At 37.7% G+C, this 25163-nt stretch overlaps 3 protein-coding genes across 4 annotated transcripts in view; 1 reads left to right on the top strand and 2 right to left on the bottom strand.

Moving 5' to 3' along the window:
* Window positions 1-12781, bottom strand: part of npr2 (natriuretic peptide receptor 2) — a 60827-nt gene extending 48046 nt beyond the window's left edge. The window contains exon 1 of the mRNA XM_014991691.2: window positions 11335-12781. Within this exon, the coding sequence (XP_014847177.1) occupies window positions 11335-12022 (688 nt within the window). The 5' untranslated portion in view covers window positions 12023-12781. The remainder of the gene's footprint in view (window positions 1-11334) is intronic.
* A 2036-nt stretch (window positions 12782-14817) lies between these two features.
* Window positions 14818-19581, bottom strand: alad (aminolevulinate dehydratase). The gene is made up of 12 exons (XM_014991690.2): window positions 19490-19581; window positions 18304-18429; window positions 18178-18228; window positions 17003-17099; window positions 16792-16927; window positions 16636-16719; window positions 16399-16487; window positions 16270-16325; window positions 15853-15940; window positions 15664-15750; window positions 15356-15485; window positions 14818-15129 (listed from the first exon to the last, which is right to left on the bottom strand). The coding sequence occupies exons 2-12, from the start codon at window positions 18420-18422 to the stop codon at window positions 15071-15073; spliced, it is 996 nt and encodes a 331-aa protein (XP_014847176.2). The 5' UTR covers window positions 18423-18429; window positions 19490-19581; the 3' UTR covers window positions 14818-15070.
* A 500-nt stretch (window positions 19582-20081) lies between these two features.
* tmem203 (transmembrane protein 203) lies at window positions 20082-23659 on the top strand. Of its 2 annotated transcripts, none has more exons than XM_014991689.2 (2): window positions 20082-20858; window positions 21701-23659. In XM_014991689.2, the coding sequence occupies exon 2, from the start codon at window positions 21846-21848 to the stop codon at window positions 22260-22262; it is 417 nt and encodes a 138-aa protein (XP_014847175.1). In that variant the 5' UTR covers window positions 20082-20858; window positions 21701-21845; the 3' UTR covers window positions 22263-23659. The 2 variants fall into 2 exon arrangements, with proteins under 2 accessions (XP_014847175.1, XP_014847174.1); XM_014991688.2 differs by having other exon boundaries at window positions 20084-20858; window positions 21724-23659.
* The last annotated feature ends 1504 nt before the right edge of the window (window positions 23660-25163 follow it).

Here is a 25163-nt window from a genome sequence, read left to right as displayed (position 1 = left end):
AGTTACAACATTTGTTACAATTTCAGCTGCTGAAAATGTAACAAAATTAGTTTGAGTCAAACAAACAAAACTAATTGAAAAGGCTGTTCCCCTCCTCGCCTGTGGGGGCGCTGCACCGAGAACCACTGAAGGAAAAACCTGCCCCAAACGAACCAAACATTTCTAGATAAATGAACTAGAATTTGATTGAAGCGGACTAAACAGGGCTGGTGTGAATCCATCCTAATATTGTCTTTGATTCTTTGATAAGAATTCAAACCAGAAGTCGGCATACACCAAATAAAAACATCTCTAGCTTTTCGTCTGAGGTCAAATCAGACCAAACGTCTCTAGTTTCAGGTCAGTCACCAAAATCCACATCTGAGAAAGAAACGGACATTTACTCATTTATCTATTAAAGTCTGAAGCAAACCAACCAGACAAGCAAGTCAGAAAAACAACAAAGTGAGATTGAAGTAGAGGTGCTGCCCCTCCATAAAGGCACCCTGGGTTGAGAGCCACACAAACAGCATCATGACCACAGAGATCTTTTAAACTATTACTAATTAAAACAGAAAAATCCTTTAAAAATTATCTTATCGCAGTTACATGGAATAAAAACTACCATGAAGAAGCAGGCATTCAGCATCTGTTCCTTTACTTTGACTGGACCCGTGTTTTTCTTTTCTTTATGTGAAGCCAGGAGCCATTTTCCCTCCGACAGCACGAATAATTTCCTCTAACAGCAGAAGGACAAAAGCTTTCAGGTTCACGTACTGTAATGACATTAGCTCCTGCTTTTGATGACAAGCTTTAAGAGCCGGACCGATTTTTAATGGAGTCTGATTCTGATAAAAAGATGAAATAAGAATTTATAAAAAGGGTCACTGAGATTCATCCAGATTATCTGAACTTTAAGCATTTAGAATCAGAAGAGGACAGAAAAAACCTTCAGAATATTAACATGATGGATGGATGGATGGATGGATGGATGGATGGATGGATGGATGGATGGATGGATGGATGGATGGAGCAGTCTCTAATAAACTTGATGTTCTCTTTCTTCATTCTGTCTTAGTTTTCATTTCCCCTGGAAGTCCATCCGTCCGTCCGTCCGTTCCTCCCTCCCATCCATCCATCCATCCATCCATCCATCCATCCATCCATCCATCCACCCGCTCTCTCAGCAGTGAGAATCAGCCTGAACCGAAGCGGTCCTCTCCTCCCACACCCTGCTGAGTCACGCGTTGAACCATCTTTCCTTCCCGCTCATGTTGGAGCCTCAGCTGGTGCCAGCTGGAAGCCCGACCGCCTGGTTAGCAGACGTTTCCTCACAAGCCGCTGCTGCTGCTCTTAACGCTCAGCTCTTCCAGCGCGGTTCGCCATGCCAGGTGCTCCCGCCGCCGCCGCCGCCTGGACCCGACCCAGAAACAACACCCAAACCCAGCCGGAGAAATGTCCTCCCATGTTTCAGACTTTCACTTTGCGTAAAACATCCAACATCAGTTGCTAATTATAATCTGTTCGCGTTTGTCTGACAAAAATATTCCAGTTCCTTTGACGTTTGGCACAACTTGTCAACTTACAGACTCAAACATGTAAAGAGGAAGAGAAATTATTTGATGGGTTACTATAGTACTAACCGATTTTCCTGGACCATAAATTGTCAGAAGTTATTGTGATAAACGATAATATTGTTGTTTTGAGACCATTTTGAAGTAATGGCATAATAATCCAAAAACTCATTCAAAAAGATCAATTAACTTTAAATTCTAATGAATATTTAACACTGGAACTGGGAGACATTTTAAACATTCAAAATTATTAAACCAAACAACAAATAAAATGAATATTTAAGTCTCTGAATACAAAATGATCCTTCAAAACAAAAAAAGGCCAGTTGAGATCAAAACACCAAACTGAAGACTTTTATCTTCCAGTTTTTTGGGAAAAGAGAAAAATGATAAATCACACAAATGGAAATTACTGAAATTGTTTTTGGCAGGTCTATATAAAACCACTAAATAAAATCCAGCCCAATCAGTTTCCACAAACAAATTTAGCTTTTATAGAAGAAAATCTAATTTAAAGTCAGCAAGATTCACAAAGAAAACAGAAAACATGATGAAGAAAGTTCAGGTCAGATTTCCCAGTACATCCGGGGTTAACGACGAGCACAAATCTATGAGTACTTCAGTAGGGCTGAAACGATTAATCAAATTAATTGTGATTAATTGATTATTGAAATAATATTCAACTAATTTAATTTAGTATTCAGACTCTAAAAAGTGTCTGTATACTACAGTTTGGTGGGGGAAAAACATGTTCATAGCAGTAAATATGTAAAATTGTACAAGAAATGTATACATTTTGAATTTAAGATAAAAACACCTTTCCTGTAAATATAGTTTAGCCAAAGCTCCTAAAGTGATATAGTTTTATCTTCATCTGATTCAGATTTACTAAAGGAATGCTACAGTATTGCAATTCAGGGTATGAAATGTTTAATTTCTTATTTTAAAAGGAATTGAATTATTTATTTTCTTGTATCTTTACATATAACACTGTATAAAAAGGCTTAAGTGGCTAAATGGAAAATCTATGAAATGAGACATTGTTCGTCTAATTACTTATGAGAATAATTGATTAATCGATTACTAAAATAAACGTTAGCTGAAGCCCTAATGAAACCTCCGAAAAACAATTAGAACTGCCTATTTTAATATTTAATAGTGTCTATCCAGACTTGAATATTCCAGGCAGAAAATGCTCCCATCATATATGAACATGTCTTAAAAACAAACCTAGTTAGCTATTTAGCTAATGCTAGCTCCAAGAATGTCACTGAAATGTCTAAACGAAACTAAATTATGTCTGAAATAATACTGTTCTACAAACTAAAGTATTTATGAAATAATACCGTTCTACAAACTAAAGTATTTATGAAATAATGCTGTTCTACAAACTAAAGTATTTATGAAGTAATACTGTTCTAAACGCACAGTACCGTCTTGTCCTCAAGGAGCTAACAGCTAGCATACGCAGACAATGCTAGCTACTGCTAGCAAAACAACAGCCAGGGGTACGTCTTATCAACTTAATAAATTAATCACTAAAAAAAATTTTTTCGTCAGTTTAGAGTTATTTGCAGCTCACCGCCTTGCTGTGACCGCAATTTCCATTTCCACGGACAGAAACCTTTTTAATAACGGTGGAAGTTGCTGAAGAACTCATCCTTGAATTAAAAGGGGATTTTCCCCACTGATGAGGGAACATTTCCAAGACAAAATCACTTTTAACGAGGTAATTCGAAGAGGTTCTGATGTTGGAGGCCGGTGTAGTGAATTATGTGGGTTAAAACTTCCAACAACTGAACATTTTGATGTATCTACTTGTAGTTTCAGCATCTTTAAACTTCGACGGCTACGTCACTGCGAGAATTAAAATATGGCGGATTCGCAAAAGTGGGTAGCCGGAAGTTCATGACCTTATTTAGTAGTTCGGCAGCAAATATTGTGACGTAATAGCTAAAAATAAAAAGTATTTCTGAAAAGATCTATTCAAGTACTGAGTAACGATCAAATTATCGATCATTTAATACTAAAAATGACATCATCAGATGGACGAAATTACAAAGTCAAGTGGAAATTTTGGCATTTAAAGGATCAAAATGACAATAATTAATATAACTAACAAAAAATAACAAAGTCAGGGAAAAGAAAATTTTTTTCCAAATGAATTTCTTTCAATAAAAAACTTATAAACTTTAACAAAAACTGCAGGTGTGTGTCTGTGTCTGGTGAATTTTTAACATGTTTGTTTTTCATTCTGTCGATAGAAAATCCAAAAAATTTACTCAAGTGAGAGTAGAAATACTTAATAATAAAGTTATTCAAGTGAAAGTAAAAAGTACAGCATACTAAAAGTATATACTTTTTTAACTCAAGTAAATGTAATTGAGTAAAAGTAACTAGTTACTGTCCAACTCTGATCAGGAGAAACAAAATTCAACTTTTGTGTATTTATTGGGACTGTTGAGTATCCAACAAAATGTATTTAAGAGCTAAAAATGTGGATTTTGCTAAGTTACAGTCCAAATGAGAACCTAGTAAACATCTAACCTCCAAAGACGTGTTCATATATTTGCAATAAAAGCTGCTACTGGGAATTATGGGTTCACAGACGGCTGAATATGTTGATTCATCATATAAAATCCCAATAAAATCAAGTTTATTTAACAACTTCTGGGACTGTCATTCTCCTCACTAGTTCTAAGAACTGTAAAGTTTTGGTGGACAATTAAAAAAAGACCCACAGGTTCCCAGCATCGCATTGCCAAGAATTACAAAATCATTATATGGGAGTCTGAGTCCCACCTTCCTACTGGGTTACTATCAAGATGGATCCCAGAGAACAGCTCTGTTCCACTGAAAACGTCCTTCATTTTCTGAGAAATGCCCACAGTCCTTTCATTAAGATTTGTGAAACTTACAGTACTTATATGGCCATCGGCTCAGCGTTTTAAGTGGACTTTAATCATGCAGAACGATTCTCAGAATCAGCAGGAAGTTATCAGTACCAAGTATTGTTTTTCTTTCACTGCTTGTCCGTTGGTTGCTTTGGAGTTTCTTCTGTTAATTAAACATTAGCAGTAGAAAGTTTAACTGCCTGTAGACACATTTTGATCGGAAACTCTGAAATTTACCTTTTAAACTTTCACATTTTCACTGATGCTGCTCTCAAACATTGTCAACGACCTTGAAAACATCTGAAGGTATTTAGATTTTGTCTGAATCAGACGATGAGAATTGAGTAACAGTTTATTTTTATAATGATAAACACGCTGCTGTTTGTTTCTATTAATACCGCATTACGTAATACTTCATTGATCATGTCAGAGGCAAATAAGTGTCCCAGATCGGTGGAGTTGGGTTACCTCATGTAACAAAATACAGAGAGCTGACAGGAAGCTGCTGATGAGGAAGAATTTCAAGAGAGAGGACATTTAGTCAGTAAATGTCAACCAAACCTGAATTATTATGGATACTTTTCAAGTTTATCTAAAATAAAAAGAATGTTGCAATACCAATGCTTCTCCAGTAGGTGGGGATCTCTCCGACAAAAAAGAAAAGGAGTAAATTTCTGCCGAAAAACTCAGAAATTTTCTAGAAAAACTTGAAAATTCAACTTTTGAATCTGAGAAATTTTCAGGCTTTTTATTTCTTTTGGAAATCTTGCAGTTAAGGTAAGACTGTACTTAAGCTATTCTCCTGTTTAAATGCTAATCCTCTAGCATACATCGTCCCTGAGGGTGCACTGACATTCCTACAGAGACTACTATGCTTCCTTGAGGAGGATAGGATAGCTCTATGGCCTAAACAAAACCTGTTCATTGCAATCTTTTAACAAAATTATTCTTAGACAATCAGATTTTAGATGTTTTACGGCATCTTGTCACCTTAAATCCAAATCATCTGCTGCTCTCCCCGCCCCCAACTTAACGTTTACACTTACACGTGAAAATGGCTGCAAACAGATGCGCAATTATACAACCACACATGTTTGAAAAGCATAAATGAAGCCTCCTGCACAACCAACAAGAATGCAGCAAGTAGTTTCTGGATGGTAAGTCAACAAAAAAAAAAAAACAAAAAAAAAAAAAACACTTGTCTTTTCGAGCAGCCGCTGTACAGAGCATACAGAGGAAAAACCAGCTGACCAAACATACTGGAGCTCCACTGGTGTTGCTAGGTAACAAGTGGAATACCGCTGGGGTTGCTAGGTAACGACGGAGTGCCCATTGGATGTGTCTTAACAATCAAGAGGTTTATGAAACAAGTAATTTTCCAGACACTGAAAAACATTTTTAAAAAACTAAAAAAAAAAAAAAAACAGGTGGGTGTTTTTTAAGCAGTTGTTTTCAGAAGCAACTGAAACCCAAATGGAAGTAGAAAAACAAGGGAAATATTAATTTTGCACAATAGATCCCCTCTAATCAAGAAAGTCCAGTTTGTTTGCAAAAGTTTAACAAAAGCAAACTCTGACCCGCCTACAAACCTCGGAGTCAGTCAGTTTGATTGAAATGAACTCTGATGCAGTTTGAATGCACATGTGAAGGCAAAAGGCTCAAAAAGCAGGAAGTGGACTACAATGCAGGGCATTCTGGGTAAACACAACCAAAACAAACGCGCTAGTCTAGCGCTAGCAGGAGAAATGTGTTGTGGTCTTTTACCAAAAACGAAAGAGAATCCTATAACCACTAAAGCGTTTTGAGGTCAGACTCTTCTTCAGAAGTTTACATGTTGTTTTCTTCAGTGGTTCTTGGTGCAGTGCCCCCACAGGCGAGGAGGGGAACAGCTTTTCTAATTATGTTGGTTCTTTTGAGCGTGTGCAATGTGAAATCAAACCAGAGAAACTGAAAATGTAACAAATGCAGCCGTTTTAGTCGCCAATCAAACCCAGTCTACCAGACTATCAGGTGTGAAAACTCCCTGAATGACAGACGAATGTTTCAGCCTCATTCAAACCTGCCGGTGTAGAGCTCAGAAAAAACCCTGAGGGTAAATAAAAGCAACCAGCGAAGCGGCTCTGCCTCATGGCGCCGTTCGGCTCCAACTGAGGGAAACGACCCCATCATGGTCATGACTATCATCACTGTTACCGCTCCAAGTTTCCATTCAGCCTTGATTTGCTAAACCTGCTACTTGAGTTTACCTCAGAATGAATTAACACCCATTTGTTCCTGTTGTAACGTCTGTTTATTTACACTGAGCTCCCTCATCAGTTCTTGGTCAGACAGAGACACTAAACAGACTCTGTTCACAGATAATCACCATCCAGATTAACAGGAATCAAGTCAGACACTGACTTATGTTCCAAGGATTACTGCAGATTTTCTGTCATGTTTTCCCCTCCAGATTACGTCCAACATCTACCGTCTAATCTGAGGAGGTTTCTCTGTGAGAAACTCGTCAATTTAAAACTGGATGTGTAAAAACAGTGTGCAGGTTATGCAGGATTTCAGTGATTATAATGAGGTAAACCTGAGCTGTGACTCTTTGTCTCCCACTGTGAGCTGCAAACCATTAAAGCACAGAACAAACTGGACAGAAAGGGAGGATCTGCAGCCTGCTGAGGGTTTTCCTTCTCGTAGCAGAGATTCTGCAGCTCGCTTTACGTTAACAGACCGAGAAGAATCAAGATGAGACCATTGAGATTACTTTTACTAAAAATACAATCTATTCTCACTCTTTTCTTTGGCAGCACTGTATATTACAAATATATAATATCAATGTGGGCAAAAGAAGAGATAAAATTTGATATATTTTGTTTACTGATATCCAGTTTATTATAATCTGGATGATGATTTTGCTGATTTTTTTTTCTTTAACATGTTTAGTTGCATTTTTCTGTCATACTTAATTATTTCAAATGTTAATAATAATAATAATACACTAATTAATCTAATTTATAATTTATTCAACCATTACATATGTAAAAAAAGAAAATACATATAGATAGATAGATAGATAGATAGATAGATAGATAGATAGATAGATAGATAGATAGATAGATAGATAGATAGATAGATAGATAGATAGATAGATAGATAGATAGATAGATAGATAGATAGATAGATAGATAGATAGATAGATAGATAGATAGATAGATAGATAGATATTTAAGGTCTTATGTTTTAGATTGTGGGAAAATACTGTACATTTTTAATAAACATCAGTTTCTGTAAAAATATCACTTTGTGGTGCATCTCTATTAAATATAATATAACTTATAAATGAAATAATTCAACTATTTTAGGCTTGGGTGGAGAAATTGACTATCATTATCATTAGCCTCGGCGCACAAAGAGAAAAACATAAGAATAAATACATGAAATGATACGGAAAGACATTTAAAGCAATACCAATTAACTGAGTATGGCAAGCCCTGTTGAGCAATAATAAAAGAAGACAAAAACTCAAACACCCATAAATCCTAACAACACTGTGCAGAGGGCGACCAATAGAAAAGTCAGTGATCATTTAATATCCAGATTCTGTTGTCTGATTTCTTGTGCTGCCCCCAGACTGAAGAGCGCCCTGGGTGGAGAGCCATTTTGCCATTTCATTCACCACGAGTCCCTTTGTTTCTGTCCTGCTCATAATACTTTAATTGCCTTTTCAAAGAGGGAAATAAACCCAATACGAGCAGAATCTTAAAATGTTCACTGTTTGTTTTCCCACTGAAACCTTCACTTTTCCTCCCTTTTCTTGTGGAGTAACCCCGACCGCCTGCGGGATATTTCTGGTGTGAAGAGTGAGCCGAGTGGCGAGGCGGGACAAGCCCTGACAAAGCCATTAGCTCACATGACCTCCTGCCCCCTAATTCCCGAATGGGGGAAGTCAGAATTGCCTTTTGATTACATCCGTGTTGTTCAACCAACAGATAAAGACTCCCAGGAATTACTTTACCGAAATGTGGCAGTATTTACTATTTGGGAGCACATTCTGCTCTGGAATAGCAGTGATTCCCTCCAGATGTTTCCTGAATCGTGAGATTTTCCCTCCAAGATCTCTACAAACTATCACTGACAACAAGAACCAGCGAAAATATAAAAAACATTATAAAACAACACGAAAAAAACGCGATGAACTCCTAATATAAACGGGTGATTGAGTAAACATTCCCCTTATCGGATTAAATCCAAACTGGATATAATCAGTCCAAACAGATCATCTGTGGCCAGCTTTCCAAAAACAGCCGCAGCCCGAATGTTTTCTGAGCTGTCAGCAGCACATCTTCACTCCTTGAGCTTTCCAAGACAAATCATTGCTGCAAAAACATAAATATTCCTGCAAAGGTTGCTCTTAAATTTCTGTTGGGAAATACACCAAAAGAAAAACTGAGCTAAAATAAGACATGAATGCTTTTAAATTCACTCTACTTTTAGTGTTTTGTCCATCCTTCTTTTCAAAATAGTGTCCATCCTTCTTTTCAAAATAGGTCAAACTCAATCACATTGAATGGAGAGCAGCTGGAAACACAACTTCTGAAGTCTTCTCAACTAGATTTGAATCTGGACTTTGACTAGGCCACACTAACACACCTGGATTTCTTTGAATAGTTGTTATGGAGACTTGACACTCTTTGTAGTGGTGAGCTTTGGAGGAAATGTTTTTGTCACTAAATATACTCCAGTTACTGATTAATTGATAGCTAAATTAGCCGACAATTATTTTTGACAATCGATTAATCACAATTAATCATTCCAGCCCCACTTTTTGGTGGTCTGTCAAATTAAATATCGACAAAAGACCCCATAGTTTGCAGTTGGAACAACAGCAGTTGTAAATAAGTTGAAGGGATTTTGTTTTGTTTTCCAGATTGATTAAATGTCAGTAAATTTGCTCACGGTCTCTGCCTGTTCTTTGTTCGAATGTGAACAACATGCGGCTTGTTTTTGGCTGTCAGGGAACCGATTTAATGACAGCTTCTCATTCCCATGTGGCGGTCCTCCACAGGCGCTAAACCCGCAGCAGCAGCTCAGCCTGAAGACATTCCTGAATAATAACCCTGGAAAAAACATGGCTTCCCACCGGACCAAGTCCTGACCGCCTGGAAAAACCTGATTCTGACCTGGAGAGTTAAAGACGAATTAATTTATATCAGCATTTAGGAAACAGGCCAGAGTCTAAAGAAATAGAGGATAATTAACTATCTGATGGATGGATGGATGGATGGATGGATGGATGGATGGATGGATGGATGGATGGATGGATGGATGGATGGATGGATGGATGGATGGATGGATGGATGGATGGATGGATGGATGGATGGATGGATGGATGGATGGATGGATGGATGGATGGATGGATTAAGGTTGTAACTAATGATTATTTTAGTAACTGATTAATCAATTATTCTGGTGATTAATCGATTAATCGATTGTTGTGTATTTTTCATCTAACCACTTAAGCTTATTAGTACATTATAAATACAGTAAAAGATTCAAATAATGCCTAAAATGCAAAAAGTTACTTTTTAATTAACAAATTAACAATTAGACAGCAAAAGGTGTTTAATGGGAGATTTTTTTCTAAAGCTGCCATTTGGAAAAGTTCTGAGTTGAATTCATTTGCAAACACAAAACGTTTTTAATTCAATGTGTGAAGGAGCCAAAACTTTCTCCACCTGAACAGAAACAAAACTGAAGTTTTTGTCTTTGGACCTAAAGATGAAACGATCTGGAGTCAGTGATGAACTCTGACCTGAACCTTCAGAGCCACATAAAGACAGTTATAAAGCCAGCCTTCTACCACCTGAAGCCAAGATTAAAGGATGTAGAGAAAGTCATCCTTGCGTTAATCTTTAGTCACACTGATTCCTGGAACAGTGTCTTCACAGCTTCTCAATTCTGGAACAAACTACCAGAGCTGCAAATCAGCCGAAACGCTGAGTTCCTTTAAATCAAGGCTGACATGTTTAGAGCTGCATTTGATTTGTAGTAACTGGAACCAACATATTTGACGTGTTTTTGCTTGATGATTTTGATTATGTCATGTCTTGTTCCATAATTGATGACTATATGATGTTTTTATGATTATTGCTGAAATACGCTATACAAATGAACTTGACTTCATATAAAATGTATATATTTTATACAGTTTTGGTGTAATTACTGCTCTGAATGTGTTGTTCTTTCAGCAATTGGCCTTTTTTAGAGTCTGTATGCTCAAATTGACAATTAATCAATTACTAAATTTGTTGACGATTGTTTGAATAATGGATTAATCACAATTAATCATTTAATTTTATTAATTAATTAAACCTTACAATGGATGAACAGATTCGTTCTTTCTTTATTTGTAGCATCGGCAGCTAAAAAATACTTTTAAAATCGACATGTGAACAGCTCAGCTTGACTTAACACCAATGCAGTGCAGGGCTGATCTGGTAAGTATTTATAGATTAATCTATTAATAATTGGACAGCAACAGTTGCTTAAGAGATTTCTTTTGCCGAATTTGATCCAGGTGAAGCTAAAACTGCAACTTGAGGAATTTTAGGAACAACATATTTAAAAATAAAGAATGTTTTGTGCTTAATGCAAAATGTTTACATTTTTGTACAGTTTTACCATAATTACTGCTATTTGTATTTTGTTCTTTCAGCAATTTGCCATTTTAGAGTCCGTATATTGGAGTTAATAATTAATTGATTATTTAAAAATTTGATTAATCACAATTAATCGTTTATGAATTATTTCCAGTGAAGATGGATGGATGGATGGATGGATGAATGGATGGATGGATGGATGGATGGATGGATGGATGGATGGATGGATGGATGTCTTACTCCGGCCGCTCTCCTTTATGAAGCCGACCAGCTCCTTGTGGTCCTGCTCCTTCTGGTACGGCCGCGCCTCCACCGTCACGTTGATCTCCTGCTTCAGGTTCAGGTAGATCCCCTCGGACAGGAAGTAGTGCGGCCGGTCGTCCTGCCGCTGGTCGTAGAAGATCACCACGGCGCGCGACGTCCAGTTGAACTGCGTGTGCAGCGCGTTGATGAAGTCCCCGATCTTGGTGGTGGTCGGCCCGCTGCGCACGATGGTCCGGTACTCCTCCCGCGCGTCGAACCCGTACGCGGGGCCGCCGGCGGTGATCAGCGGCAGCTTCCAGTGGGACGCGAACCGCGCCACGGAGGCCAGCGGGTACACGCATCCGGGTCCGAAGAAGACGTCCGGGCGCACGTAGAGCTTCGCGTCCACGGCCAGCACCTGCGCGCGGCTCTCTGCGCACGAGCCCGCGGCGGGGTCCTGCGTGCTGTAGTTCAGGATGTTGATGTTGTGCCCGAGCAGCAGGTTGTGCTTCCCGTGCAGATCCTCCTTCGCCATGAGGATGGCCGGCAGCACGCGCGGCAGAGCCCACGCGTACATGCTGTAGTTGTCCGGCAGCATCACCGCCACGGTGATGTCGCTCCAGCAGCCGCGGAGGAGGCAGAGCGCGGCCAGCAGGCAGCAGCCCAGCGCGGCTCTGCGCCCCATCTCTGTGCGCTCAGCTTGGAGAGGCTTCCCTCAGTCACACCGCACCATAAAGACCCCAAACTCGCCCCGCGCGCGCCTTCACAAGTGGCACGAACTCAGTAAAGTCGTGGCCCGGTGGCGTGAGCGCGGCTGTGCCATGCGTCCCCGCTGCGTAAATCCACGGTGAATGAAGTTGTAGTAGCTTCCCAGCGCAGCGCGGTCCTCACAGTGACGGCCTCTCCCAGAGTGATAACTCACAGCCGGATGACTGTAAGTTAAATCAGAGCTTGGCTCCGCTCGGCCCCCTGCACACGTCACACACTGTAAAAAATACACAGCGGCGCCGTCCGAACTACCGCGCGCTCACTGCGCTCAGGAAATACAAAGTATTCACTAAATCAGATTACAAACTTCTACTAATACCTCAATGATTCCTGGAGAAATCAAATATGTTTGATAAACACTGCTTCATAAACACCGATTGTCGTTACAGTGCGCAAGTATATGAATAAATAACAAAATTAAATAAAAATCAGTTTATAAAAATAAAAAAGGTAAACTTAAATTGCCCCCTGGCGGCCTCGTTACGTCATAAGACCAACACAAAGGGTTACGTAATAGAAACTGGAAGGAAAAACAAATGTTTTCAAAATTTTTAACCAAAAAAAAAAAAAAGAAAATCTGGAAAGTGTGGCATGCTTTTGACCACTTTTAGGTGCAGTTGCAATGCAAAATGCAAAAATAACAATTGCTCAGTCAAACTGGATTAAAAATGGACACTGGCTTTCAATTCTTGCCACACATTCTGAATTCAGTTTAGGCTTTGACTAGGCCATTCTGACACATTAATATGTCGTGGGAGTTTAGTGAATTCAGGTGTAAACAGTGAGAACTCTGAAGTCCCGTTTATAAAGTTAAACAGCCAAAAACTAACAGCAATAATTTTAGTTATTTAAAATAAATGGAATTATTTTTCCTAGTCATATTTTCACAGTTTCAAACTAAACATTTAATTGGCATTTAGTTTGTAGCTAAATATTTCATTTGTAAACTAAATAATTAACTTCAAACGAAACATTTGATTTGGATAGCTGCGAAGTATGTAACATGCTAACTAAATGTTTAGATTGGAGCTAAATATTTAGTTTGTAATGAAAATAGTTAGCTTCAAACTAAATATTTTGTTTGTAATGAAAATAGTTAGCTTCAAACTAAATATTTAGTTTGTAATGAAAATAGTTAGCTTCAAACTAAATATTTAGTTTGGTCACTAGATATTTTGTTAGTAACCTAAATATATAGTTGGGAAACTAAATTTTTAGTTAGCAAACTAAATTTTTAAGTCCAAGCTAAATATTTAGTTTAGTTTGCTAACTAAATATTTAGTTTGGAGCTAAATATTTAGCTTTTTAGCTGAAAATTTAGCTTACTATCTGTTTGATTTGCAGTTAAATATTTAATTTGCAAGCAAAACACTTAAGCTTGCAAACTAAATATTTGATTTGCTCACATAATATTTTGTTTATATTTTGTTTTGAACTATATATTTAGTTCCAACCTGAATAATTAGTTTGAAATTGTGATATTTATAAATAAATAGTTAATTTTCATCCCTGATCAGCTAACTAAGCCAAATTATTGTTAATTTTTGACTTTGTATTTTTACAAAAACTTTTTCAGAGATCAAAAACTCTAAAGAACTGATCTAGGATTATTTTCTACTTTAGAGAAATTAAATAGTTTCTGGCAATCTTCCACTTTTTATTGTCTTCAGTTAAACATTGGTCTGTGACACAAAGCCCCCAAAATAAACTGAACTTTGTTGTGATAATTAATAAATAAGGTGAAGAAACTTTAATTTGTACCTTTATTTATTTATTTATTTATTCTTTTTTTTTTTTTTTTACAGGGATCTGTACCAGTCAAATGTTTTCCTGCAAAAGGTCAGAGGTCAGTTTGGGAGTCGGTGCTTTGCTTGGAGCTCCTTTCCTCCTCCAGATCCGCCTGCAGCCTCTTCATCTTTCCGGCTGAATGGAACCGAACGGGTCATCGGGTTTCAGCCGCTGGTTTCTGGAAAACCGTCCAACACCTTTCGATGCAGTCAGGGGAAATAAATCACAGCGCAAAGGCTCTTTTTATTTACGCTCCTTTCTGTGGATGGATGGATGGATGGATGATACAGGAAAAATGTGACCGCAACTTTACCATAGTCAGTCTCTGTGTTAAATAATGGAGCGAAAATGGCCTCAGATCGCTGGAACATGGCGCAACTCTGCCCTCTTGTGGTGGCAGACGGAATCACTCTCTTTTTCTTAATCTATTAAGGAAATTCTCCTTAATAATCAGAAATCTAAAATTACGACGGAGAACTGGAGATAGGAAAAAAGAGGAGTAAATTTCTGGCAAAAAAAAAAGCTCAGAAAATGTGAAAATTTCTGAGTTTGAAAAGTCAAACATTTGTTAGAAAAAAAAAAACATTCAGAGAAATGAGTTTCAAAGTTTCTGAGATTTTTCAAGCAAATTTTCAAGTTTTCAAACTCAGAAATTTACTTGGTCTTTCCAGAAAATTTTAGGTTTTTTTAAATGAAATCTATTTCTCTTTCTTTCTCTCTGTAATGTGACGTTGGATTCATCCGATTTGGATTATAAGGAATTTAAAAATCTGTCAGTGAAATAATATAAATATCAGAAAAATATATTTCAGAAAAAGGCATTAGTTTCTATAAAACCTTTATTAAATATTACCATAGTTTGGTATGTTTTATGCTATGTAACAGATAAAAAATCAGGTGTAATAAATAAAACTGAGCCACAGATCAGAATGAACTATTTATTTTCTCTTACATAAACATGCCATAATTATCTGATTCATGATTTAATGCAGCGGCGACACGCTAGGCTAAAGAACAAAGATATGTTTCTACATTCTCAATGCATCAGCAGCTAAAATCAGAAACCAGTTCCAGGATCCGGCCCACGAAGCAGATCTGCTGCCCAGCATGGAGATCAGAAGGTCCAGAAATGATCTGGTTCCAGTTTAGGACGTTTCCCTCAGGCAGAGCGACTCCCTCACTCCTTCAGCCAGGTGAGCAGCTCAGGTGTGTAGTAGGTGATGATGATGTCAGCGCCTGCAGGTGACACCAACAGCTGAACTTCAACAATTAAGGACACGCAGCGAGACGTCAAAGGGCGTTAAGAGATAAATCTAGAACCTTAAGGTTGCTGGTAGAAACCCAAAGGCCTCCCAGGTCTGACAGCTGGTTCTATAAACCACTGACTGAAGGAAAACTTTTCTTTTCCTTGAACCAGATCTGCTAAATGTCGCCCTCAGTTTGGTTCGTTCCTCTGCCTCACCTGCCCTGCGGAAGGCGGTCATGGCCTCCATCACAGCGGCCCGCAGGTCGAACGCTCCGGCCTTCGCTCCGTGCCACAGCATGGCGTACTCCCCCGACACGTTATACACCGCCAGAGGATGGGAGGGGAACTGCAGGGAGGAGCCAGAAAAATGGAGACGTGTCAGAAAATAAAGACAGGAATACCGAAAATGGACAGATGAAGACAGATGGATAAATGTGGATGAACAGGTGAATTGATAAATAGATAAACGGATGGAGGGATTAATGGCTAAATACACAAAAATGTGGAAAAACTCGTCTGCTCACCTTGTCCTTCACCTCCCTCATGATGTCCAGGTACGGCAGGCCCGGTTTCACCATCAGCATGTCGGCTCCTTCCCTCACGTCTCGCTCCTGTTGAGCACAAAGCCAGAGGTCAGCCAGAGGTCAGCCAGAGGTCATCCAGAGGTCAGCCTCATCGGCTGCGTTCAAACAGAACCGGACTGGAAAACCCACCACGGCTCGCAGCGCCAGGCCTCTCGCTCCGGCAGGAAGCTGGTAGCAGCGCCGGTCTCCAAACGCGGGCTTTGACTGGGCCGCGTCCCTACAGAACACCAAACAAGAGGCGGAGTTAAAAAAAGTTAGAAAGGAGCGATTAGTTGGAAAAACAAATACAAGGAAAAGAGACAAAAGGAAAATGTGGAAGGAAAAGATAAAAAAACTAGAAAAAAAATCTAAGAACTCCATGTTTTTATTCTTTTTCTCCTAAAAGGAAAAAAGAAAAAAAGCAGACAGAAGGAAAAAGAAGTAAAACGGAAAAAAGAAGAAAATATAAAAAGAACTCCATGTGTTTTGAAAAAGGGAAAAAAGGAAAAGAAAAGAAAAATGAAAGTTAGAAAGTCAATTTGGTCCTGATGCGGCGGCTAACTTTACCTGAACGGACCGTAGTAACAGGAAGCAAACTTTGCGCTGTAGCTCAGCACCGTGACCTGGAAACAGAAAAATGGAGCAAAATAAACTAATTCAGGGTTTTTGAGAAAAGATTCTGCTGCAGAGCTTCACCTTGTTCCCCAAACCGTTGGACAGCAGAGAATGTTTGATGGCTCGGATCCGTCCGTCCATCATGTCAGACGGAGCGATGATGTGGCAGCCTGCACAGGAAGTTCAGCCCCGGTTAAAACGACCTCGGTTCAGATTCGGTTCAGATTCGGTTCAGATTCGGTTCAGATTCGGTTCAGATTCGGTTCAGATTCGGTTCAGATTCGGTTCAGACATGTTGGGTCAGAAGTTTCTCTTTACCGGCCTGAGCGTAAGAAAGAGCGACTTCGGCGAGCCGCAGGCAGCTGGCGTCGTTGTTCAGGGAGCCGTCCTCGTTCAGGATGCCTGAGGAGGAGAAGAAGAAAGTCAGACATGACGCAGGCGGCTGTGAGCCTCCAGCAGGAAGTGGACGCTGACCGCAGTGTCCGTGGGACGTGTAGGGACACAGACAGACGTCGCACGCCACCAGCAGCTCCGGGAACAAACCGCGGATCTTTTTAATGGCCAGAACGGCCGGCGTGTCGTCCGAGTCGGCGCCAGAACCGCGTTCATCCTGGAGGAACCAGAACACGGCTGCTCATTTACTGATTCACGTGTTAATGGGTTTTTCACATCTACTTTGACTGACCTTTGCTATTTTTGCCGGGACGCCAAAAATGAGGACGCACTTCAAACCGTTTTCAACAAGCGGCCGCAGCAAACCCTCCACCTTATTCACCCCAAACCTGCAGAGCAGACGATTATTACTGAGGTCATAAATACAGTCAGAAAATTACCTTTAATTAAAGATAAAAATATTAAATAGAACAAATCCATGAAATGATCAAAACATTTTCTAAATAACTTCATGTAGTAAAAATAACCTAAAAGATGAAGTATAATTAAAAGACAAAGAAATTAAATAAAATTAATAAAACATTTTAAAAGCTTTAAATAAAAAAACAACAGGAAATTATGAGATTTATTAAATATTACACAGAACTAAATACATAACAAAAATATTAATACATTAAAATTGATGTATATCCTTATATATTATATGATAAATAAAGTATATATTACTCCATTACTAAATAAAATCCAAAATAATAATAAAATAAAAAAACACTAAAAATAAATATATAAAATATGAAATGAACTGCAAAAAAAATACCTTGATAAATTTAAAATAAGTTTAAAAAATGAAGTAAAACTAATAAATCAATCATCAATAAGTAAAATAAACTATAGATTTTTAAAGAAACAGAAAACCTGGATAAATCTAAATTTATAAAACTAAAGCACTGAATGAAATATTAAATACTATTAGTTTATCAATAAAAAAAATAAAACACATTTATTTAGTCAAAAATAAAACAAATAAAATAAGTAAAAAGTTTATGAGAATTGTAATTTCAAAAGCTAAATAAAAAGAATAAAACAATTAAATGCATAAAATTATAATAAAATGTCAAAAAGAAAATCTAAAATAAATAGCTGAATAAACTAAAAAATAAATCTCAATGAATTAATAAAATTCATTAAAACATCTGAAAAAAGCAAAATAAAACAATTTGATCATATGAATAGAAATAAACCCGTTTCCTCTTGAGAACAGCCTCAGTTTGAAATAAAACTAAACTGATCTGAGACCAGCTGGTCGGCCGTCTAACCGCCTCTCTGCTTATCTCAGTCCAGATTCTCACTCTTCCCTCCCAGCAGCGTTTATCTGACGACAACGCCCACGCCGGCCCTCGACAGCTCGGCCCTCGACAGCTCGGCCCCTGGCTTCCCTCTGGGGCCGAGCTCCCAGGTGAGACTCACCTGGCCTGACCCGGCAGGCTCCCGATCGGCTCCACCGCGTCCGGACTGTCTCTGCAGACAAACTGAACGTCAAACAAGCAGAGCAAACCTGGCTTGTTTCAGAAAAGGAGGAGCAGCTCCACCCACGTGATGAAGATGGGGTAGATGAGGTTGTCTGGTCTGAGGTCGGCGGCGCAGCTCTGCCAGTAGCGCAGCGTCGGGTGGAAATACCCGCTGTGGAGGACCGACTGGGCCGGCGTCTGCATCGCAAAACTACCAGCAAACAAAACAGAAGAAGAAGAACACCAGGATCAAACCAGGGGAGGATAAGAACTACATTTAGATGCATTTTTCTACCCATAATGCAAAGCTGGACCAGCCGAGCTTCAAGCAGGAAGTGACTGGAAGTTGAGTTTTTGCTGCCCAGTCACTGGGAAAACTGGGCAGACATGAAAAGAACCAGGATGAAAAGAAGAGAAGAAGAAACCCAGAGGAACGAGAAATAATAATAATCTGACGCCACAGCAGCTCTACATGGTTTTTATCATAACTTACCTAATGTGATGATTTTTATAGAAACACTTTATTGTTATTAAATTATTACACATTAGAATATAGTTCTGTCAACAGATGCTTTAAAAATAACTAAATATTTTCAATTTTTCAGTTAATTTCCTTTTATAAATGTTATAAAATGATTATTTAAATCTAATTCTATTAAAAGCTTAATAGCACGTTAGCATTCAAGTTATTAAAATTATTTACCAAAATTAGTTGAATTTGGAAAAGAAGAAAAAAAATACAATTATTGAAGAGATACACAAAAATACTTTAATTTATAAAGGAATATTGCGAAATATTTTCATAACGAACTGGATGTAGTTTTAGAATAATTTCTTCATAAAACTAGTTAGGTCAGGTGTAGGTTTTAGGTCAGTAAGGTTAACTGAGCTATCTAGATAACAGCATAATAACGTGTTAATTACATTGAGATAATGGTAAAATAGCGAACAGTAATCAATAAAAAGTGTTTTAATCTAAACTCATAATTCCCAGAAACAAGACGCGCCCTTTAATGGGTACAAAATAAAATAGTAACATTAAAAACCAGCCACTTTAATGCAACAATAAGCGTCTGTTTACATAAAATAAACTTTCTTTCACCGTGTGCAGGTAGGTCAACTCTATTTACACTTTAGCATTTTAGCTAATAAAATACCTCCAAAGTGAGCCCGGAAATGACATAAAGTTATCAATAACTTTATAAAACTGTAAGAAAATTAAAAATAGAGATAAAATCCGACATTAATGCATGAAAAATAGACAAACTTACGTCAGGGTAAGAAAGCAGCGACTTCTCAACTCCTCGGCTCAGTCTGATAATGCTGCTTCTTCTTCTTCTCTTCCTTATATTCAGCAGCGACTTCAAGTAGCACTTCCGCCTCCTACAGGTGAAGGCGGAAACAGCAAGCCTGACACGCTGGTACTACCGATGGGAATAAGTATTAAATTTACACATTTAGACATAAAATCAATACGGTTTTCTATTACAATAAAAGCAGCTCATTTTGGTATAAATCTAATATTTTTGTATCAAACACGTCCAAAACTTTCTATTAAAATATGTTGCATTTCACTTTAACTGTGACTTGCGATTGAATCATAATTCGTTTTTGGTATAAGAGTTTTATATTTAATCATGTGTGTTACAATTACAGTCTTAATAATGCTAAATAAGCTAAATTCTTATATTTTTACTCTCTTGTGACATCAAATTCACCAGTGACTTTGAACATTTCCACATTTTGCATGGATGGATGGAATTACAATGAATCAAACAGACACTGAAGATATTTGAAAAGCTGAAAGAGAATCTAAATATAAAAAACTAATTCCTTTAAAATTTGCCATCCACTGAAGTACAATTTTTTTAAATTAAACTGTATTTTCTACTAATCCTGCAAAAAAGGAAAAATCACTTAGATATATAATACTAATTGTAGTTCAAATTTGAAATATGATTTTTAATAAATAGCAAGCAGGGAATAAAATATACATGTGTAATATTTTGGCTATGAGAAAAGATATGATAATAATTCATAAACAGCTAAATAAAAAGTAGAAAAACTAATTAAAATAAGTTGACAAAAATAATCATATTAAATATTTAAATGGAAGTGTTTTTATCACTTTATAATAATCGGACAGTTGGGTAAAATATAAAAAATAAAGTCAACAGCAAAACAATAATTAAAAATAAATAAATAAAACAAATATGACCAAATTAGAAAAAATACAAAGCAAAGCGTTATAAAACATAAACAAGCAAAATGGAAGTGTTACTGCAGTAGAAAAGGAAAATCATTAAAGTAAAACAAATAAAAGCACAAATAAATCTGAATCTAACCTAAGTTAAAATTTTCTTCCCTTACTCTGAAGAAACTTTTTGAATAAATAAATAAAAATAGGAGTAGAAGATTGCCGGTAGATACCTGTTTGATAAACAATTCTTGCATTACCCTGAAGCTCCAGTAGGTGGCAGCAGTGCTGTGATGAAAGGCGCTGTTTAGAGCCAAAGAAGAAAAAGAAGAAGAAGCAGAAGCCATAGGCAGAAGCTACCATGATAGCTTGTTAGCATCGTTGTGTTCTGCCGGTTTCATCTGTAATTACATGGAGAAGAAGAGCCGCTCTTAGTTTCTGAGGTAAATTATCTCCACATAACCGTGAATATATTTGTGAATACGCCTGTTTGCCTGTTGTGTGTGTGTTATAAAGTCCTTCATCATGACTGTGGTTAGCATTCTGTAGCATTCGGCTGTTTTTTCTGAATCCTCGAACTGTTTGATGGTTAAAATGTAAACGTGATGCTGTGCCGTAGCTAACTCGAGTTAAACTACATTATCTGGAGCATGATCTCTGCTTAATGGCCGGAAGAAGTGAACAGACGGAGGAAAAAGTTGCTGACTTCATTGGCCTGTCTGGTTAAAAACAGAGAACTGGTCTTATATCTACTGCTGATGCTTTTCTAACCTGGTGAAACGGATTATAAACCTCCAGTATATATGTAACTTTTACAAAATATACACATGTTTTTTACATTTTTGTTGAAACTGTCGCTATGTCAAGGCAGATAATCTGTCTTGACTGCTTTCTCCTAGTGCAAACTAGAAACAACCAATCAGAGTCAGGAGGCGGGTCTTAAGGCTGTCAATCACCCTCTGTGTGGCGCTTCTCACGCTGCAGCTTCTTCCTGATAGCATAGCCTGTTGTGAATCCTGAAGCTAGTTAGAATTGTCACTAATAATAGCAGATAAATGATTTTGCTATAATTTGTTTGCTATTAGCTCATTTAGCAGCGCAGTCACAGGTTGATTGACAGCGCTAAGACCCACCTCCTGGTTCTGATTGGTTGTTTTTGGTGGTGCATTTCTTCAGATGGACATAGCAGCTGAGATTATCTGTCTCCTAACAAACTGTCACAATATATTTTAACAAATATGTTAAAAAATTATTTTTTATAAAATGTATGCACTGTCTCTTTAAGGACTCGCTCTCCTTTCCCCTCAGGCTGGGTGAGAAGATGTAGCCAATCAGGTGGGAGATCTCTGCAGCACCAGAAGCCTTCAGTTTTCAGATCTTCATCCTGGAGCTCCTGCCCTTCTGACCCGGAGTCCGTCTGTCCGTCAGCCATGTTGTTTTCTCTGAGGGAGCTGGTCCAGTGGCTGGGCTTCGCCACCTTCGAACTCTTCCTCCACCTGCTGGCGCTGCTGCTCTTCAGCATGCTGGTGGCTCTGCGGGTGGACCTGCTGAGCGACCGGCTCAGCTGGTGGCTGGTGTTTGTGCCGCTGTTCGCCGCTGACGGCCTCAGCACCTACTTCACGGCCATCGTGTCGATCCGGCTGTACCAGGAGAACGAGAAGCGGCTGGCGGTGCTGCGGCTGCTCTGGGTGCTGACGGTGCTGAGCCTGAAGCTGGTCTGCGAGGTTCTGCTGTGCCAGAAGCTGGCCGAGCAGGACCGGGCCCGAGACCTGTGGTTCGGCCTCATCGTGTCGCCGCTCTTCATCCTGCTGCAGCTGCTGATGATCCGGGCCTGCCGGGTCAACTGAGGGCGGAGCGGCGCCGCCAGAGATTCACCGCGGCGCAGGAGGGCCGGCGGAGGGAGGAAGGAAAGAAAGAGGAGGAGCAAGTTTCAGTGAAAAACAAAAAATCTGAAATTCTGAGATTAGTCTGAGTTTGAAAAGTCGAAAATTACAGAGAAAAAACTCTGAAATTATGAGATTAATCTGAGAAATTTTGTACAAAGTGAGTTTTTCTCTGAACTTTCCTGCTCTTTATTGTTTCTGCTCTGGCTCCACTGCGCCGTGGCAGAAATTTATGGATAATATTGATGTATTATTTTTTAGTTTTTGACATTTTGTGACCTTTCTTGAAGGAGTTCTTCATGTTTGGGGTCAGAGAAGAAGAAAACGATCGATCAGGTTGTTGTTTGTGCTCGAGAACAGAAACTCTGACTCAACTCTGTGCAAAAGTCTTGAGTCATTCCTCATTTCTTTACGTTTCTCTTCCATGCAGCCAAACATCTGTGTTCAATACACTGACATTAATTTCTTATCTCAATTTATGTCTTATTGAAATGTTAAGCAAACTGATTTTTAAAAATCTGCAGATCAGAAAGTCACATCCTCAAGAAATCAACAAAAAACTGATTTTTTTCTAGTACATTTTGTAACTGACGATATGAGATAAATCTTCTCACAACAAGAAATACAGATAGATTCCCTTCTTTTTTTTTTCTTTTAGCAAATATCGTAAAGGTTTACATTTGTTTAAATAAACTTTTTTTTTTTTTACAAAACTAATTCCAAAACATTTCAGATTTAGAATTTTCTACATCAGAGGAAGTGAAATGTGACAATAATCTGAATAATAACCAGTTTTTGTGCAAAGCACCGACTGTTGAAATCTGATCAGGTTTGCGTTAAAATTTTTAAAAACAAGATAGAAATCTAAAATATTAAAAACATACATAATGTAGCAGAATTAAAACGTAGGAAATAGAAAATAACTCTGAAATATGACAAATTAGAGCATTTTGAACAGAGTTTGGCTCATTTTAAAGTTAAATTTGAAGAAATCTGAATAATTCAAGACTTGTGCACAACACTGTCTCTTTAAATCTGTAAGGAATAAGTAAAGTTAATCAACAGGAACTTTATTTTGTCCACAGGAAGTCGCCGTTCTGCAGCTAACGGTTCATAAATCACCAAACTCTCCGTTTCCTCCACGCTGTGTCGCTCACCCAGCCTGACGTTTCTCTGTAAATGTTATGCATGTATTTATGGGAACCTTTAATTTAAAACTTGATGTAAAATTCTGTGTATATATATGTTGAATTTTTAAGGAAAAATCCATGTTTATATTTATGTTCCTCTGGTTTTTGCTGCAGTACACATTGGTTATTTGTATAGAATCTGTAAATAAAACAAACATTTAAAAAGAACAACAGTAGTTAATGTAATGGTGTACAGACAGTAGCTGGCCACAAGGAGGCGCCACTCACCCAAACAGCTTTTGATCATGTTTACAAATTCTTTTTTCTTTTTAAACTCTATTCTCCACATACTTTTCATTTCACATGTGCTTTAATATGGAAGTGATTATTTACATTTAACTTTAAACTTGGTGAATTTATCCTGTTAAAGCTTGACTAAAAACATTTTATTTTGAAAAACAAAAGATACACGTTAGTTAAAAAAAGAAAAGATAATTTATAAAAAAAAATTCCACTTTTTCCTGTTTAAACCACAAACTTTGATGTGTTTTGTTGGGATTTTCTGCATCAAATCAACAATAATAAATAATACATCAAAATTTTTATAACACTTAAAAATGCTGCAAATTAGTGAATGATACAGATACTTTATGTATGTGTCAATAAATCTTGACTAAAAGTGTCCAAAAAGACGGGATTCCGTTTTTCTGCTCTTCTAATTTGGAACAAACTTCTAGAAAACTGCAAACCTGCCGAAACCCTGAGCTCCTTTAAATCCTTCATTCTGTTTGTGTTTCAGCTTTTCTGGCTCAAAGCCTTTGCATAGGTCGATGTTTAAAACAACAGTTCATGTGTGACACAGTGAAAGTCCCTCTGGATGTTTCCCAGAAATATTTGTGTTTTTGTTTGTTTACTTCCTTGTTTTGGTTTTATGTCCGTGAAGCCGCCATGATTGAGGAAATCACCCTGGTTGGTCTGAATCATTTTTGCGTCGCGCTCTTTGGTCAGACTGCGTTTAATTACGGCTTTGGCATGAATATTTGATGAGCAGCAGTAATCTGCTGTAGCACCACGAACGGCCACTTAGTGCTGATTCATGTGCAGCAGACTGAGCAGCTCAGCTGTTCACTGGACTGGATCACACACACACACACACACACACACACACTTCCTAACACCTATAAACGTTAATAAATTAATTTGTTTATTTTTATGTTTCCATCATTTTATATTCAATATCTATTAAAAACAAGAAATAATATTATTGCATGTTTTCATCACAAAATATAATTTATGTTTTTATTCATTGAATATATTTATTACTTTTTAAAAATAATATCTGACCAATCGGTGTGTGTGTAGAAGTTTTAGCCCCGCCCACTGACTTTGATGCTTAAAGAAAAGTGTCAACAAACAGTTATGAAATAATAAAATAAAAGCTTTAATATCCTTTTGACATATGATGGATATATTTAACAAATTATGCACTTTAGAAGTTAGTTAATTATTGTGAGTTTTTCCTTCCACTCAACTTTACCTTAATAAGCTCAGTCTTAGTGCTGTCAACTTGTGATTGTGGCCATAATATGGCATTATAGAAATAATATTTGTGAAATTCATTCATCTGTATTCTATATTATACACTTTAAAAACATTTTATTTTTTTAATTTAGCATTTCTTTTTATTTTTTTTCTTCTAGTTTTAATGTAATTGCTGAAATAAACTCATTTTTTG

Source organism: Poecilia mexicana, unplaced genomic scaffold, assembly GCF_051168715.1.
Source record: "Poecilia mexicana isolate PSO_F unplaced genomic scaffold, ASM5116871v1 scaffold_12, whole genome shotgun sequence".
Classification (NCBI taxonomy): Eukaryota; Metazoa; Chordata; class Actinopteri; order Cyprinodontiformes; family Poeciliidae; genus Poecilia; species Poecilia mexicana.
The sequence above is the reverse complement of the archived record's forward strand: the minus strand, read 5'-3'. Positions and strand labels throughout refer to the sequence as shown.